The sequence below is a fragment of the Arvicola amphibius genome, chromosome 13 (assembly GCF_903992535.2).
Source record: "Arvicola amphibius chromosome 13, mArvAmp1.2, whole genome shotgun sequence".
Taxonomy (NCBI): Eukaryota; Metazoa; Chordata; class Mammalia; order Rodentia; family Cricetidae; genus Arvicola; species Arvicola amphibius.
Window position 1 is genome coordinate 50,989,519 of NC_052059.1, and position 18,208 is coordinate 51,007,726.

An 18,208-nucleotide genomic window follows, 5' to 3' on the forward strand; every position below is an offset into this window, starting at 1 on the left:
ACACAACTGTACAATTGAGATACAGCTTTGGGTAGCCTTGAACACCTATGCCTCTTGCCTCCACCTCCCAAGTGCTGGGATTACAGATGTGCACCACCACAGCTGACTCTTTCCGTCTGTTTTGAGATGTGAATATCCAGAGTTAAAGGCAGGGTGTGTGTAGGGGGCGGGGGGAGGTAGCATCCTTCACATGCTAAGAAGACTGACTTGTTTGATTGCTTGCCTACTTAATTACTTTAAGTCATGTTTGAGGAAGGAAATCTCAGTATTTTAATACAATATTAAATATATATACATTTTTTTTAAACTCCGAATTTTTATTCCTTGACTGAAACTTGTTTTTTACTTCTTGCTCCCGATGATTGAGCAGTTGGGTCATTTCCATGTTTTGCCATGAAAATATCTAAAATAAAAATCTCCCCCTGTGGAGAATACTCTAGTGAATTGTTGGGGTGGTGGTGAGCGCGATGTGGTGTCCTTTTCCACAGAAACACATCCGTTACACGTGCACACACATTACTTATCCATGGGCACGCAGCTGGGTACTTGCGATCCTCTGCTGCGTAGATAGGCTTTCCCAGACCAGTGTGAGTATGGCCAGGGACAGAGGGTCCCTCAAATCGGCCTCACTCTCCTGGGGATCTCCTGCTCCGTGAGACACCTGGAGGCTCAGATCTTTGTCGAGTCCCACGGGTCAGTGTACACTGAGCTCCTGTTGTGTGCAAAGCATGGCAGGTGGAGTGACCCAGAGGACAGCAGCATGGTGTGGGTGAGGACAAGGTCAGGTCACTGACCTTTCTGGGAGTGGTACTCGTTCTCAGGTCACCTGTCTTCTCTGGACCTTGGTTTCCTCTGAAGAGACATGAAAATGCATGCGCCCCACTCTCTGGTTTTTGGACCACCTTCCCCCATAGCCTTCTCCCGGAGCCTTGCGCTCTGCCGCGAGCCTACATGGGGGAAGGTGTGGGGAGCTGCACAGCTGTCAGAGGGCCAGGGCCAGGGAAGAGAGGGCACCTTGGGCAGAGTCCAGGAAGTCTTTTACTTGTTCGTTCATCAGGATGCTGTGGGTGTAGTTGAACTGACGTTGATAACCATGAAGTCTAGAGGGCTCTGGAATGTTACTACTGGTCAGAGAAACAGCGATGGCAGGATTTTTTTTTTAATTTATTTATTACGTATATAGTGTTCTGGGCACCAGATCTCATTATAGATGGGTGTAAGCCATCATGTGGTTGCTGAGAATTGAACTCAGGACCTCTGGAACAGCAGTCAGTTCTCTTAACCTCTGAGCCATCTCTCCAGCCCCGATGGCAGGATTTTTGAGCCATGTGTTTGGCATCCTATGAGCACCCTATCTGGGAGGGTCTGGACTTTATACTTTTTTGATACCATAGTATTTCCTGTGTCCTGCATGGGCCCAGATCTGCAGAGCACAGGGGTCCAGGACAGAGTCCTTGCTGAGGCACAAGGGCATGGTCTAAGGCCCTCTTGGGTCTCCTGGAGCTTTGTAGTGGATCCTGCGCTCCACTCCAGGGAAGCCTTTTCTTACCTTATTCCTGAAGATCCGCTCACAACAGTGTTGGAGGCAGGGAAGCATTCTTCTTCTAGTGGGCACCCTGCAGAGCAATGCCATGCATGGATCTACCTCTGAAAGTCTCTGAGACCAGACAAGCTGGGAAGACAGTATGTTTGGGTCCTGGACTTCTCTAGTCTTTCCTGCTAACACATCCTGTTGAGACTGAGTTTTTGGACCACAGTCCTCTCTAGGTTCTCTGCAGAGAGGGTTGGGACAGGCAGCAAAACCACAAGATCAGGATCTAGCAGATGATGCCTCTGGTTTCTAAGCCACAGCTATAGACCATTCTTCAGGTACTCCCTGTCCTGACCTCTAACCCCAACCCAACAGTGGCAAGCCAGGTAGGAGCAGGGTAGCTGGGATTGTCAGGTTTTCTGAGGGAGGAGGAATGGTTGCTTACTCCTGACTTCATGGCTGAGTGACAGGATTGCCTGCTGCCGGCCTGCAGTGTGTGAGTATTAGCTCTTAGAAATAGCTGAAGATGTTCTCTTCAGTAATTCATTATTCAGTTTTCCTCTCCTGCCTAACTTATTCTCCCCTCTTCTTTCCTTCCTCTTCACTTTGATGCATTTCTCCCTCTCTCTTCCCTTCTTCCCTCCCTTCCTTCCAGAATGTCCTTGTCTGTATATGATGTTTCAGGACCGAATCACATTTTAGAGTCCCCACATGGACATTGGCATTAGGTTTCTCAGCACCAGAAGCAGAGGTTAGGGCGGGCTTCACCCCCAAGGCCTGGCTGTGTAACCACCTCTGTTCCACAGTCCCAGGGTTTCTAAAATAGGTACTTCAATCCCACCGGAGCACCATAGGAGCTGTGGCCCTCGTGGCCAGCCAGCTTCCTGTCATGGGCTTCTGCTGCAGCCTGATGAAGCCCAGAGAGATGAAACTCAGTGGCTGCCAGAAAAACCCCGGGTTTGTTTGTTCCTTGTGCCCCAGACCCAGGCGCCAGCTGCGGCGGATGAACCGAGGCCTGTCGGGAAACCCAGGCCCAATCTGCTGAACCTTGGATCCGTGCGAGGTTGGGTTTCAACATGGGACATTTGGGGTGGGGCTGCAGACTTCTCTCCTGAAGTCCCTTGGTCCTTGGGAAAGGTCCTTTTGCACCCCGCCTAGACTGTGCCTTGTTTTACCCCCAAAGATTCTCCGTTTTGAATTCCCTTCTCCTTCTGGCTCTTTTCCTAGCCCTGATAGGTAGCTGCTCTGAGAATGGGCATCATCACTGCGCGGTGGTGCACCACCTTTCTCTGAATAGAAGACTCGGTGATCTAGGACAGTGGACGTGGAGAGGGGGTACCGAAGGCCAGATTCACTGCAGTGTGCCACACTTAATAGAATGATTTGTTTTGAGCTGTGTCTTCTCAGCTAGGCCAATGCATACACCTTGGGACAGAGATTTTGCTCCAATTTTTCTGCCATGCCCGTGTGTCCAGCACTTGTCAAGGGGTCAGTAGATAATAGACACAGGGTAAAAGGAGAGACTGCATCAAGTTGCTACCCAAACATAGAGCAAGGGTTCTTCCAGCATGGGCTCTGACTCAAGACTCAAGATAAAAGACTGAAGGACACACCCAGGGCAGATTAGGGCCTGGGTGACACTAAAAGTGCAAACTCAAGGCAGCATCAGCTACCTGGGATTGTTTCCCAAAGGTCAAGGGACACACTGCTCTCCACAGTGCCCAGGGGGGTGCTGATAGCCATGACCCTGCTGTTCCCTTTCTCTCTCCTTCTGTCCTTCTCCCAGCCCCCATTTGCTTCCAGTGATTTGCAGAGCCAGGTGGGTGCACTCTACAGGAGGGATGGAGCAGGGTCAGGGGTAGTTGTGTCTCTACCTTTGATTGCATCAGCTTTGGGGAAATCAGGGCCCCCTTTCCCTTCCAGGCACTTGGACGAGTGTGGTGTGCCATGATTTCTAGGAATATCCATCCTGCACCAATGTATTCCTGTTTAAAAGAGAGTTGTTTGAAGTGGGGCATGGGATGGTGGTGGGGAGTTAGGTGTCTGTCTTCAGGATTAGGACGATATTCCTTTTCCCACGCAGCTCCTGAGAACTCTAGGCAGAGAGTGTGAACTTTCACTCACCATGTAGCTTGCAGCCTCAAACTTGAGTTGGGAACCCCATGGATCTGAGTCTGAGTCTCATTCGTGCTGGAAAGCATTAGATTTCCAAGTCTTCTCGAGTGTCTCCCCTGTCTCTGGTCTTTCTCCCTCCCTCCGCCCCTCTTCTCCAGCCTCAGAACAATAATCCCTCATGGTCATAGCTATCTCACTGGGTGTTTGCGGAGCTCTCCACAGCCATTGTTGTGAGTTTTTCCTCTCATTTGCAAAGTACTTTACAGCTGTTATTACAAGACTGTCCTCTTAGAGTGGAGAGCTGCTGACCCACTCTCCGGGGTTGGATTCCCACTGCGCCCCTGTGGGTGGACCAGTGCCTGTACTGGACAGGGGTGGGAATGGGAGACAGGCTGTCACCGGCTGGAGCCACACGGCTGGGCCCTCGACTTGCCCTCTGGAAAGTTACACCCTGTGCTTTTCCTGAGGAAGAGAGTGCTGAGTGGGGACTGGGCAGTCCTGCACCCCTTCTTCCCAGGAGTAAGCACTAAGCTGCTGAGATGGGCTGCATTCTTCCCACTCCCTGGCCCTGCACGGGGCGGGGGGGGGGGGGGGGGAGGGGGAGGAGAGGAGCCAGACAGACATAAAATGCTCCCCTCTGTTTGGGGATCAGATTTCTCTGTTTTCTAAATCAGAATTTAAAAAATAAGTAGTTATGATTTTCTAGACTGGTGCTTTTATGAAAACAGAAGTCCCCACTAGAGTCCGTCCAGTCGAAGCTCCTGTCTTCTAGGCGTGGCCGCCCTCATTGTCCGGGACACCTTTGTCGGTCTGCAGGCCAGAGTCAGCCCTGTGCTCTTCCGTCCTAGGTCCTTGGCACTGGTCACTTACAGTTTCCGTGTGGGGGCTGGAGAGACGGCTTGGGGGCTAAGAGCACTGTTGCTCTTGCAGAGAACTGGGGTCCAGTTCCCAGAACCCACATGGTGGCTCACAATCACCTCTAGTCTCGGGGGGGGGGGGGGTTGTCTAATGCCCTCTCGCCTTTGCAGGCACCAAGCACACATACACAGTACACATACATACATACATACATACATACACAGCTGCATGCATGTTGGCAAAATGCTCATATGCATCAAGTAAATCTCTCTTTTTGAAATAAAAATTCCACATACCATTCCATCGAACTGGTCGGGTAGTAAGATTTCGTGGTGGAATATGTACACAGGTGTGCCCGGCTAGGCATCTTGAGGAAACACGGTCTTTGCTTCCTGCCCAGTTCCCTCCTTTGGCTCCCGAGCTACAGTGACTGGTCTATCTGGGCTGGACTTGCACATTTCCTGTCTGAGACCAATGGTATCGGCCACAAATCCCGCACTCCGTTGGGAGTTTGAAAACGGAATGCTTCATCTTATCGCCTACTATCGATTCCCAGGTCCGGGTCTGTTAAACTAGATCATTAGCGCCCGGAGAGCGCCCTCTTCGCTCCTGTGGCATCTGCTGTCCTGCTTCCATCACAGGTGTTTGGTAAATATTTGTGGGTGTCAAATCCATATTTGCCAATGCCTGGCGACTTTATCTGGTAGGAAAACAGTTGCTAGAAGGCATAACCCGAGGTGTCCTTGCATGAGTTTCCAGGTCAACCTTTGTGCCGAGTCCTCAGTGCAGGGAGGGGTAACTGAGGGGACAGAGAGGGTGTACCCATGGGCGCTATTGAGTCCCTCGATGGTGTATGCACACATGGAATATACTCAGTGTGAAGAAAAGTGGGTCCTCCCCTCTCAAAAACAGCAACAAATCACAAAGGTTTTTTTTTTTTTTTTTTTTTTTTTTTTTTTTTTTTTTTTTTTTTTTTTTTTTTTTTTTTTTACCAGAGAGCTTAAATGAACCAGAATGAGGAGAAACCTGTGGGAGAAACAGACTGAGACATTGATGGGCTGAAACGGAAGGATCTTGGGTTTTCTTCTGTAGTACAGGATGGTTAGAATGGATAAAGGTCCAGATGAGGTGACATGGTCCACAGATCATGGGAAGCCGCTTGATGGTTAAATAGGAGCGTATTTTATACTCTGCCATCCTTGGACTATAACTCATTTCAAGGTCAAACAGAATCAAAGGACTGCAGTAGGTCTGAGCTAAAACAATGAGCAAAATCCTTTCTCCTGAGGTGCGATTTAACCTAGAGTCTGTGGTCTTGGTTCAATTTTGAGGCTGTAGCGCCCTCTAGTGTCCATGGCAAAAAAGAGCTGCCACCGCTCGTTCTCAACCCTGCTGGATGTTGGCTCTGGGAATTCCTGGTCTTTCTACTGCTTTCAGAGGTCTGGAAAGGCAAGAGCAAGGCTGGCAGGCCACAGACAAGGTGCTGGTGCTGGTGCCAATGGTGGTGGCCTGGCAGAGAGTAAGCCACGGACAAGAGTCACCTCTAGAGGCAGGTGACCTTGATGAAGGGCCTTCAGTGTGACACAGGTGTAAAAACAGCCTCTCAAGGCTGGCTTTACTTAAGCTCCTGGCCTGAGCAAACAGCCCCTCACACCTGTAACATTGTTTGCTCGGGATGGACACACCACCACTTTTTGCAGGTGTAAATGACTGTTTGCGTGCCCAGAGTCATGGGGAGGGCGCCCTACCCTCTTCCAGCCAACATTCCCTTAGAGCTGATTACTGAACAGTGAAGCTGGGGCCTGAAGGAGGGGCCGACCTTTAATCCCGCCTTCGAAGGGGTGCAGATGGCTTCCCCAGAGAAGAGCTCAGCATTGCCTTTGGTATCAGGACAAGGGCAATCTGGAGACCAAGGTGGCTATGCTTAGAGACAGAAGACTTAGATGGCATGAGTCAGAGGGACTTCTGGAAGTTTCCAAGCATGGTTTCTATAGGTCAAAAGGAGTGCGAAAGCCAACCCTACCTCTCTCACTCAGGCAATAAGGGACACGAGGGTTTCGCTAATGAAAGGGCAAATGAAAGGGTGACAGATGAAGGCAGCCTTCTTGTGGAGGAATGACACTCACATTTGATGGAGTCCATTAGGTGTCTTTAGTGTGTGTGCCACATACAAGGAAAAAGAACAAAAAGCAAGATCACGCATATACGTTAAGAGTACTATCCTGGTTTCATTTCAGTTACTGATAAAATACTCTGGCCAGGAGAGAGAGAGAGAGAGAGAGAGAGAGAGAGAGAGAGAGGAGACAGAGGAGGTTATTTTAGGTGACAAGTCCAGGTCCATCACTGTAGGAAGTCACAGAAGCAGGAGGTTGAGACAACTGTCTACGCCACGTTCACAGTCAAGAGCAGAGAGAAGGTGCATGCATACTTGCGTGCATGCTTGCTTGCTTGCTTGTGCTTCTTTTCCCTACTCTTGAACAGTCCAGGAATCCTTGCCTAGGGAATGGTGCTGCCTATGCTAAGCAGGGTCTTTCCATATCAATGAACTTAATTCAGACAACACATACGCTCACAGCCAGTCCCATGTAGACCATTCCTTGTAGAGACTCTTTCCTGAGGTAATTCTAGTTGATAATAGTTGAGGTGTCAAGTGGGCAATTCCAGCTAACTGTCACAGGAGGAAAACTAAGTGAACAATAAAGTTAAGAATGTAAATAGAACCCTAGTCTCCATGACCTAGAAACTCTCCTTCTAGGATAGAGCTCGGAGTCGGAACTAGAAACTCATCACAGATGTATGTACAAAGAGACCCGTGTTTACAGAACAAATATCAGAAACTAGACAGAGATTAAGCAGTTACTGAAGAGCAGACATTGGGGGGGGGGCACATTTCAATGATGGACTAATATTATACCGTGCTGAAATGAGTTTATAATACATTTCTAATGTGGTAACACATTAAGGCATTAAGCAAACAGAGCAAAGCAAGATAGGCCAGGCCGTATCGCTTGACCTCAACTAGGCAAAGGTATGTGTCAACATAGAAAGTCTCACAAGGGATAGAATAAAATAACACGCTCACAAAATACAGCATAGAAAGTCTTACAAAAGATAGAATAAAATAACATGCTCACAAAATACTGACTCGTATTTTCTTTACATGTTTCAATACTAATTCTCCTACAATGTAAATATATTTATCCAAAAGGAAAAAAGAATCTGTATGGCTTAACTTTTGCAATTATTATGACTGTAATACCCAGAGAAATTGTTTAACAGAAGCCAGATTGATTTTAGCTCATGATTTCATAGGGATTTGGTCTACCGTGGCGAGGGAGGTGTGTCAGAATGGATAGGATGGCAGAATACTGTGGAGGTTTCTCGGAGTGCAGTAGACCAGAAGGCAGTGAGAACAGGAATAGAACAAGGGGCCTGGAATTATAACCTTGCGTGATCGACTTCTTCCAGGCAGGCCCCACCTCCTAACTGGGTTCCACAGTCCCCCCCCAAATAGTGCCAAGACCTGGGAACAGGTGTGCAAAACATAAGCCTGTGTGGACATTTCAAACCATCACACGGTCATAATTAGGGGAAGGAAAATGAAGAGAAAGGTCTGAGCAGGTTAGGTGGTACGGTGAAGACTGTAGTGGCAAGATCTGGGCTCGGAAGTGTCCCCTATCGCCTGTGGAGCTGATGCCTTCTGCTGCATCTGGACGGCACACAGTGGCACCCACTTGCCTTGCAGTCCTGACCGAGGAAGAGGGAATCTTCTGGGGAGACCTCGGGCCGTGCGTTCCAGGTGAAAGGTCTCCGAGCAAAACAAAAGTAATCATTTGTGTTTTCTTTATCCTGTGTCCTCCCCCAGTAGATATGTTTGATGACTTCTCAGAAGGCAGAGAGTGTGTCAACTGTGGGGCCATGTCCACCCCGCTCTGGAGGCGAGACGGGACAGGGCACTACCTGTGCAATGCCTGTGGCCTCTACCACAAGATGAACGGCATCAACCGACCCCTCATTAAGCCTCAGCGCCGGCTGGTAAGCAAGCACCCCTATGACTTAGGGCCAGTTGCCTTGAGAGCAGCCAGCTTTGCCTGTCTTCCCTGCACCAGACTTTGAAACTCTTGCCCAACTTTAAATTTTGGAATTGGAGGATATGAGCTGAGGGGTTAGGTAGGTGGAAGGAAAGAGGGAGCTTCTCACACCTTTAGAGTGAGCTTGGGCTTGCTTCGAAGATGCTGGCCCAGCTAGTCCACCCTCATCACCCCTATCATGCAATAGTAGAAAATGAAGCTCAGAGAGGTGAGCGGCACCAGCCACAGGGAGCCAGATCCAGGCCTCCTTGATCTCAGTCCCTTTATCTTGAAGGTCAACATAAACCAGAAGTTGTCTTATTTTCAGTTGATCCCCGAGAAAGACCAGGATTCCAAGAAGGCAAAGCAGTGGGTGTGGCTCCTGGCTAGGGAGGCCTGGAATGGGGCCAGGTGTTCCTGTGTTTCCTCCTCCTCCTTTCTTCCTCCTCCTCCTCCTCCTCCTCCTCCTCCTCCTCCTCCTCCTCCTTCCACCTCCCTCCTCCTCCTTCCCCCTCCCTCCTCCTTCCCCCTTCCTCCTCCTCCTTCCCCCTTCCTCCTCCTCCTCCTCCTCCTCCTCCTCCTCCTCCTCCTCCTCCTCCTTCTCCTCCTCCTCCTCCTCCTCCTCCTCCTCCTCTTCTTCTTCTTCTTCTTCTTCTTCTTCTTCTTCTTCTTCTTCTTCTTCTTCTTCTTCTTCCCACCTGACTCTGATCAATACCAACCCACTTTGGTGTATTCAGGGAAGGGGACTAGAGAGAGAGAGAGAGACACCCTGAAGCTTCCTCTTTGAGGAAGTTTCAAGTTCCTCGCCCCAAACACAGTCAGACACTGGCACCCATGAGCTCCACGTTGGGGAAGACATGCTCTGTTGACAGTGTCCAGGTCATTCATACCATACCCCGATCTATGTTGTAGTCTGCTTCCCGCCGGGTAGGCCTCTCCTGTGCCAACTGCCAGACCACCACCACCACGCTGTGGCGCCGCAATGCCGAGGGAGAGCCTGTGTGCAATGCCTGTGGCCTCTACATGAAGCTCCATGGGGTGAGTCAATACCCTGCCCTGCCCTGCCCTGCCAGGCCTATGCCCTACCTACGCCCCCTCATGCCCTCAGCTCTGCCTGACAGGAGCCTCCTCCATTTCTGTTCTGCAGGTCTCACTTGTCTTTCCTCAAGAGTAGAATCCACATGCTTCTTTTTTTACAAACCTTCACTTAATGTGTGTATGTGTGTGTGTGTGTGTGTGTGTGAGAGAGAGAGAGAGAGAGAGAGAGAGAGAGAGAGAGAGAGAGAGTTTCAAGACCATAGCAGACATCTACAAAGGGAAATTGATATATTAACTTCCAACCCTTCAGGTACCCAGGCCTCTTGCAATGCGGAAGGAGGGGATTCAAACCAGAAAACGAAAACCCAAGAACCTGAATAAATCGAAGACAACAGCAGGTGAGGAATAGATCCGTGTGTAGGCATGTGAACAAGTCAGGAGTTCCCAGAGCATTCGAGAACCATGTCTGCCTCGGTAGGCTGCCAGAGGATGGTGATAACCGCCTCCTCCATCCTCCTCTCTCAGGACAGAAAAGAACCCAGCAGAGAAGCCAGGCCCATGAAGCCGTAGGATGATTGCCCTTGCAATCGACTGACTGGACCAGTGTGCGGCCTGAGAGAGTGATGTTCATTGGCCCCATCTTTGATGCTGCGATTAAAGCAGACAAGTTCTCGTTAGGCATGCTCCTGGCAGATTGATCTGTAATTGGGGTACATTAATGTCACGTAGAGCTCTGAACCTGCACAAATTCCTGCAGGGATCCCCTCAAGACCTGACAGAAGCAGCCTGTCTTCCTAATTAGCATACTGGGGCTCTCGAGGATAATGGCTTAAAATCACACTGGTATTGGCTGGGATTTGGAATGTTCACTCCGGGATCAATAGTCTGTTCGATATGTTGTTCTGTCTTCAGAGTTTCTCCATGGCTCAGAGTAACCTTGACCTCATGACCCTCCTCCTCAGCCTCCTAAACTGTAGGATTATAGGCGTGAGCCGCCCACTTAATGACAATGCCTTTTACATAGGGTTACAGGACTGGGGAGATGGCTCAGCCGTTAAGAGGGAGTGAACTGGCTGATGTGGTGGACACCTCACCTTCCCACCCCAGGCAGTCAGACTCACAAAAGCCATGGCCGGCATTCTAGGTTCCTACATTAAACAGGGACTTCGGGAAGAAGTATCTCCTACCTGAACCTTCTGCCACTCCTCATGGGGTCCTACCTACCTCTTTCTGCCTCCTGGACTAGGAGCGCAGCAGAGCCTCTGGGCGCAGGTGTAGAGTCCTCAACTCCTAGGTCGGAATTCAGGACCATAAATTCAGAAGCAGAACCTGTTCCGGAGGGGCACAGACCATCCGTCGTCGCCACGTCTCCCCGAGCAGTGTTCACATTTTGCTAGAGAGAAATTAATACAGTTAATTAGAGGTTGCTGTCCCAGAACCCTCTGGCAGTCTCCTGAAATACATAGTAATCACGTTGAAAAACTACACTGAAAGCGTGGAATCCCCAAAACAGAATGTGGTTTCCTGGGCTTACGGACCTAGGGTCATGAGGGAATCGTTGAGTCTTTTGCAAAAGTTCCTTTAGGGCTGGGGCTGTAGCTCAGTGAGTACTTAGCACGCAGGAAGTCGTGGCTTCAATCTCCAGCATTCCATACACTGGGCATGGTGGCATCGGTCTGTAATCCCAGCACTCAGGAGGTGGAGGCAGGAGTACCAGTTTAGCAGCATCCTTAACTACATAGTGAGTTTGAGACTAGCCTGGACTACAGCAGACACTGTTTTAAGAACGTGAAATAGTCTCCTTGGAATTTTGTTGTGGTTTATCAGAGAACCGCTGTTCTTCACCGTAAGGATACCTACTTTTCTTCCCAGCCGATGTAACTAGGGCCTCTGTCCCTGCAGCTGGACTGAGTTTCCTGACTCTGTCTTCTTGCAGGTCCATCTGGTGAGAGCCTCCCGCCCACCAGCAGTGCCTCCAGCAACTCCAGCAACGCCACCAGCAGCAGCAGCAGCAGCAGTGAGGAGATGCGCCCCATCAAGACAGAGCCTGGGCTGTCCTCTCACTATGGGCATGGCAACTCCATATCCCAGGTGGGTGTGGTGATGAGGCTAATAAGAAAGTAGATTCCGGCCGGGCGGTGGTGGCGCACGCCTTTAATCCCAGCACTCGGGAGGCAGAGGCAGGCAGATCTCTGAGTTCGAGGCCAGCCTGGTCTACAAGAGCTAGTTCCAGGACAGGCTCTAGAAACTACAGGGAAACCCTGTCTCGAAAAACCAAAAAAAAAAAAAAAAAAAAAGAAAAGAAAAAGAAAAAAAGAAAAGAAAGAAAGTAGATTCTGGATTCCTGGTGGCCTGCCCAGCCCTGAGAGGGCTGAGCCGCCGAGCTCCAAATAGCCCAGCCTCTGAGTCCTTGGTACCTCTGGTCCAGCTGCGGTGATTCGGACACAAAGAATGCCACATATTTAGCATCTTCCCTGTGCTGTGACCTGTAGGAACAAGGAGAAGGATGCAGGGACTGCACCCAGCATGCATGTGACAGAAAGCACCAACTACCCCCTGAGTCAGACTTGGGTGTTGCCATTGGAAGCAAACTTGGACTCTAGAGTTGGAAGCGCTTTGACCTTGGTCTTGAAGGCTTCTCAGGGAAGGCGGGAGGACCCTGTTAGCATGGCTCAGGCTTGGGTGAGAGGTGGGCAGAAAGCTATTTTCATAAGTTCCAGCTTCCTGAGAGCCTCCAGAATGGCCCAGCAGGGGACCAGGCCCTCTTGAATATATGACGCCCAGTTCCTCTGCCTCTTTGGGGATGAGGAAGTCAGTTTCCCTTTTCCAGCCCCACTACCTCTACGTGTGTGCGGCTGTCTGAGCACTCTACCCTCAGAGTGAACCAGAGAGAACCTGGTTCCACAGAAACAAAAGTGCTAGGACCCCTTCGGGATGGAGAGGATGACCTCAATCTGACCCGGAAAGACCTCTATCTGACCCGGAAGTGGTGATAAGAGTGTCTCCTATGGCTGTCAGAGCCTTCTGAGAAAGCACAGCTGCACAAAACTCCTGGGTTATAGCCCTGATTACACTGTGCTTGGGACCCCTGGGGAAGCACACAGACCCCTGCAGATAGGCCCTAGGCCCTAGAGAAGCAGCTGAGTGCTTACTCCCTCACCCTCTCCCCAGACCTGGTCCTGGGGCCCCCAGGGGCATCCTACTGGCTCACTCTGCTTTCTGCCTTCCAGGCGTTCTCTGTCAGTACTGTGTCCGGCCATGGGCCCTCCATTCATCCAGTGCTGTCAGCTCTGAAGCTTTCCCCGCAAGGCTATGCATCTCCGGTCACTCAGACATCACAGGCCAGCTCCAAGCAGGACTCTTGGAACAGCCTGGTCCTGGCTGACAGTCACGGGGACATAATTACCGCGTAATCATCCCCTCTCCCTCTTCAAATTCCTGCTCGGACTTGGGACCTGGGGGCCAGCAAAGTCTGAGGCTGGGGCATCCTGGCCAGCCCCTTCGTCTGGGAACAACTCCCGAAGAACAACTGGGTAGAACTTGAAGTTGTTGACAATCGCTTAGGGATGTGGGTGCTGGGTTTCTTCAAACACCTTTTTCAGGTGAAGCCCTGGGAAGAGCCTGTGCCCTCAGAGACGCCCACCTTCGCGCGAGCATGGTCCAGTGAGGCTCTTCCCTGGAGCAGGAGATCTCTTTCTCATTCTCCACCTGCCTGTCCAGGACAGAGACCTAATCTCCTTCACCCCAACTCTCCACCCCAGTGGTTCTAGGTAGTGGGTTTTTTTCTTTGTGCTCCTCGGGTGGCTGTAGGGTCCCAGGCTTCAAGACACTGTCTCCAGCCTGCGCAGGGTGTCTACTTGATGTGGACTGGACGTGGCAGCCCTGCCCTTGTCCAACACTCCCCTTGAGGCATGGCATATCCCTGCATGCCCCATACCAGATCTGACTCCAGAAGCGCGGGTGCAGTGCAGATGTTACTGAGTGCTCCCTGGGGAGACGGTGGTGGCGAAGGCACATCACCCATCACACGGTATGCAGCAGATCACAGTCCAGCTGTCGAGCCTTCCCTTCCCCCTCTCCCAGGAACTCCGGCATTAAACCCTTGCTCTCCAGCCTGAACATCTCCTATCCTCTGCAGAACTAGAGCTCAGTTGTGTAGCGGGCTTGGGCCATGTGGTGCTGCGCCTAGCATCCTTTTTCAACCCCTTCACACATACGGGTTCCACGGAGGAACAAAACGTGCTACCGAAGCAGCTTGGTGACTGCACTCATCTGCCCCTTGGATCCCCCTGGAGGTTGTGTCTACAGCACAATCCTGTTCCCAGGACTCCAGCTTGCTTGCTCTGAGCTTGCTCTGAGCCTGCCAGGCCATGGCCTTTCTCAAGTCAAACAGTCACCTGGATCTGGGCCTTTCTCCAGCATGGGTCCTTTGTCTAGGAAACCCAGAGCGTTTGCAAGACAAATTCAAAGCAGGAACAACCGAAGGAGATTTGCGGAAAGACAAAGGTGACAGAAGATGGATGGAAGCCTGATGGGATTGCCATGCTTGTAGCTCTCCTAGAATTGGCCTTCTTCCCCTCCCCCATTCCTGGGGCCCCCAAAGATCCTTCCTCGTCCTCATCACCCACAGAGCTGTAGCCAACTATGGCATGATCCATTGTACCCCAAACTCCCAGACCCCACCCCGAAACGTTTCTGGCCGTAGCAGAGAATAGCTTTGAACCAAGATTGTTGTAATCATCCTTTACACCGTTTGCTCCCTGAAGGCTGCCCTCTCATGCCTCCCCCTCCACAACCTGTTAACATTGTCTTAAGGTGAAATGGCTGTAAAATCAGTATTTAACTAATAAATTTATCTGTATTCCTCTTTCCCTTGGAATTCTTTTCTAGAAGTCCTGAGGCTCACGCCCTTTTTAGTAGACCAAAGGGTAGGGACTGTCTCTACCCAGTTCCCCCTTCATGGCTTTGGCACTTGGCACCTTGAAGTTAGTGGCGGAGGCTGCTGAGGGAATGGAAGTGGAGGATCTCAGGACAGGCTCAGCTTCCTGGAGAGGGCGGGAGCAGCCGGAGCTGAAGCTCCTGTCCCCACCTTCTCACATAGCTATCCCCTGTGAGTGGGGACATTTTAAAGCATTTTCCTTGGTGCTTGTGCTTCCGTTCAACCGAATGGTCCTTGGTCTCTCCTGTCTCCTGATGCAGGACACACCCTGAGTAGCCCCCAAGGGACAAATATCCCAGTGAGACAAAGACAGTTGTCTCCTTTATCCTCAGGTCACACCTGCCGATCTGCTTCACCTCAGAAATATGAGAGGCATGGAGCAATCATTGGTCCTAAGACTGTGTGTCATTTGGTCCCTGCGGCATGGCTGGCTTACATATCACCCACCTTCAGGACCAGCTTATGCCACATCTGCCAGGCATCTAGGGCCTCAGATCTCATGGCATTCTGGTTATTTTCTAGTAATAATAACACACACACACACCACACACACACACACACACACACACAACACACACACACACACACATACACACACTATTCTATGTAAAACCGGAAAATATTTTAAAGTGTTTTCAAAATTAGTTGATTGTGTGAAGGGGCGCACATGCCACAGCATACCAATGGAGGTCAGAACAACGTTTGGGAGTTACTTCTCTCTTTTTCACCTCTACATGGTCCAGGGTTCAAACTCAGGTCGTCAGGCTTGTGTGGCAAGTGCTGTGCTCATGTGACCTCTTTTTTGTTGTTGCTTTTGTTTTTTTTTTTTGCTTTTTGACACAGAGTTTCTCTGTGTTTCTCTGCCTGTTCTGGACCTCACTCTGTAGACCAGGCTGACCTCAAACTCACAGAGATCCACCTGCCTCTACCTCCCGAGTGCTGGGACGAAAAACATGCACCACCACAGCCTGGCTCAAGTGACCCAATCCTACTGGCCGAAGAAAAACTTAACAACTCTTAAAAGAATAGCCAAACCCATTAAACTGAGAGTTACTGTCAATCAGGTAAGGTGAGTCCCAGTAAGAAGAGAGATACTAAATTGTTGGCCAAAGAGGTCCATGGGTTTTGTTAGGGCATTTTTGTTTAAAACATTCACATTGCTTGCTTTGGTTTGGTTTGGTTTGGTTTTTGAGATAGGGTTTCTCTGTAGCTTTGGAGCCTGTCCTGGAACTTGCTTTGTAGACCAGGTTGGCCTCGAACTCAAGACCGGCCTGTCTCTGCCTCCCAAGTGCTGGGATTAAAGGCGTGCGCCACCATTGCCCTGCATACATCACTTCTCTTTAGAAATGGATTTCAGAACAAAATTCTACGTTGTCTCAGTAGATGCCTCTTTCTGCATACACTCTCTCTAGTTAAGATAACTTGGCCTCTTTGATCATCAGACTTGTTGCAATCTTTAAGGAAGCATGAGTTGCTGTATCCAAGACACTATAAAAGATGTAGACGGGCCTGGTTGTGAACATTATCTCATTTATCATCCACAACAAAGAGTATTTCCAAATTGTTGGTACATATTTGGGAGGAGGGAGAAGCGAGGGAGAGGGTACAAAATGATGTCATTAGGATAAATCACTTTCTCAAGGGACAAGTTTACATAACAAATCATATGGCTTTATGGTCACACTTTTGACTGATAAAAACCTTCTGGGAGCCAGGTTAAGTCCATAGGCAGTTGGATATATATTGGCCCCAGCTTCTGAGCAGGAGGCAGCATAGCTGTGACTGGGTGTGGTTGGGATGATGGCAATGGCTACAAGTTTTTCATCACTGAATATGCACCAAATGGGGCCGGAGAATTATTAGGAGGAACCCCTGTCCTCAAAGCTTGGTGTGCTGAGTGTGTTTGTCATCTTTCCCTTACCATAATTAACCTTGAGACAACTGACATAAAGAGAAAGATTTAGACTGGGGCTTTACCTTCATTAGTAAAGTGCTTACCTAGCATGCGTGAAGTCCTGGGTTCGATCCTCAGCACTACATAAACCAGGTGTGGGATATACCTGATACCCCAGCACTCACAAGGTGGAGGCAGGAGGTTCACATGTTCAAAACCAGCCTGAGCTCTTAGTCTCTGGTATAGTCTGGGGTTGGAAGGCTGTCTGTCAGATTAACCATTTCAAATGTGTCTAGTGTGCCCTAACACTCGGTGGGACAAATGGAGCCCGAAGAAAGCCTTGGTTAGCTTAATGAGAGTTAGATAATTTCTGCCAATCCCTTCATCCCTTTCTGGAGGTAGAAGCCTATGAAAGTTCAGTGGGGTTACAGGGGTTCAGTTGCTAAGAATGAGTGTCCAACAGCCAGCCTGGGAGAGTTGAAGACAATCTAGCTATGAAAAAGGAAAGTCAGATCATAGGGGTCTCAGGGACCATCTGACGGTCCAAATGCTTTAATGTTGCCATCCAGAGAACTTCCTTATGGCCACAGTTGGTGGGAGAAAGACCACATTTACGCAATTTCTCCCCTCCGGAGGCCTAGAGAGCAAGGAAGCACTGCAATTGCAGTTCACGAATTCACCACGTGGGGGCGCAGACATTCTTGTCTCCCTGTCCCCTTATAGCTAGCTGGTTTTCCAGCTGTTAAATCCGAGGTCAACCCCAACCAAACTTTTCTACTCAAAAGCATTACTGCTTATTGAGCACTACTGAAGGCTAGACATTGACAGCTTTATCAAAACATTTTTACATCTTTGCAATCATGTTTTGCAACAAAGATTAATCAACACTTATATGTTTCCAAGTGACTCATACACATACCAGAGTTTGCGAAATATGGCTTTATGTCTGTAACACTGTGGCATAGATGTCCCATTTAAATGCTAGATTTAGGTATTGTGGCTGGCTTGTTTTCCCACAGCTAACAACGAGGCAGTCTATGTAAAGATTTTCCAAGGTGTCTTACACACACAGCGTGTGCTCAGTAAACTAAAATGGCGATTTTAAGTGACAGCAGCAAATTGTGAACGGTTCACTTTCTCAGCTGTAGGGTCCCTCGGTCTCAGAAGAGACCTCTCAGGTGCACAGCTCTGATTCCACCAGATAAGGCGGGCTTCTATCCAGCACAGCCCGTCTACAAAATGTGGTGTGTGTGTGTGTGTGTGTGTGTTTGTGTGTGTGTGCGTGCATGTGTGCGTGTGTCGTACGCGCGCGTGTCGCCCTCTGGAAGCTGCCACCGGAGTGCACTGAATCCTGTAGCAGATGTGATTCTCTGAAGAAGTCAGCTGCAGAAAGTGGGAAAGCATACTCCAGTACTTATACATTAATATAGGGGGACCACCCCTCCTTAAAATGCTGCACCCTCAAGCTCACCTTCTGCCCCTAAGGGACCTTTGCCCTCCGGATGTCAGAGGCCTCCTCTCCTTACTTCTGCTCTCTGACCTGCAGCAGGAGCTATGGTGAAAGACTAGCTGAGCTACTCCTTGAGGCGGGGCTGTCTTCCCTGTTCTGGCCAAGTCCTCCTGGGGCCCTCAGTTGCAAGGTCCAGGGACTGACACCCTAGCCACCTCCTGTAGGCCTGCTCGGAGTTCGCCAAAGGTATGCTAACTTCCTGGAAAGTGCTGGATCCACCCTTCTTGAAGTCCTATCTTTGAACAACCCACTA

At 49.9% G+C, this 18,208-nt stretch overlaps 1 protein-coding gene across 3 annotated transcripts in view; it reads left to right on the forward strand.

Annotated features, from left to right (window-relative positions):
• Gata4 (GATA binding protein 4) overlaps positions 1-14,135 on the forward strand; it is a 69,913-nt gene extending 55,778 nt beyond the window's left edge. For 2 of the 3 annotated variants that reach the window (XM_038310019.1, XM_038310018.1), the window contains exons 3-7: positions 8,370-8,539; positions 9,487-9,612; positions 9,923-10,010; positions 11,549-11,703; positions 12,843-14,135. In XM_038310019.1, the coding sequence (XP_038165947.1) occupies positions 8,370-8,539; positions 9,487-9,612; positions 9,923-10,010; positions 11,549-11,703; positions 12,843-13,025 (722 nt within the window). In that variant the 3' untranslated portion in view covers positions 13,026-14,135. The remainder of the gene's footprint in view (positions 1-8,369; positions 8,540-9,486; positions 9,613-9,922; positions 10,011-11,548; positions 11,704-12,842) is intronic. The other variant, XM_038310021.1, reaches the window with a different exon arrangement.
• The last annotated feature ends 4,073 nt before the right edge of the window (positions 14,136-18,208 follow it).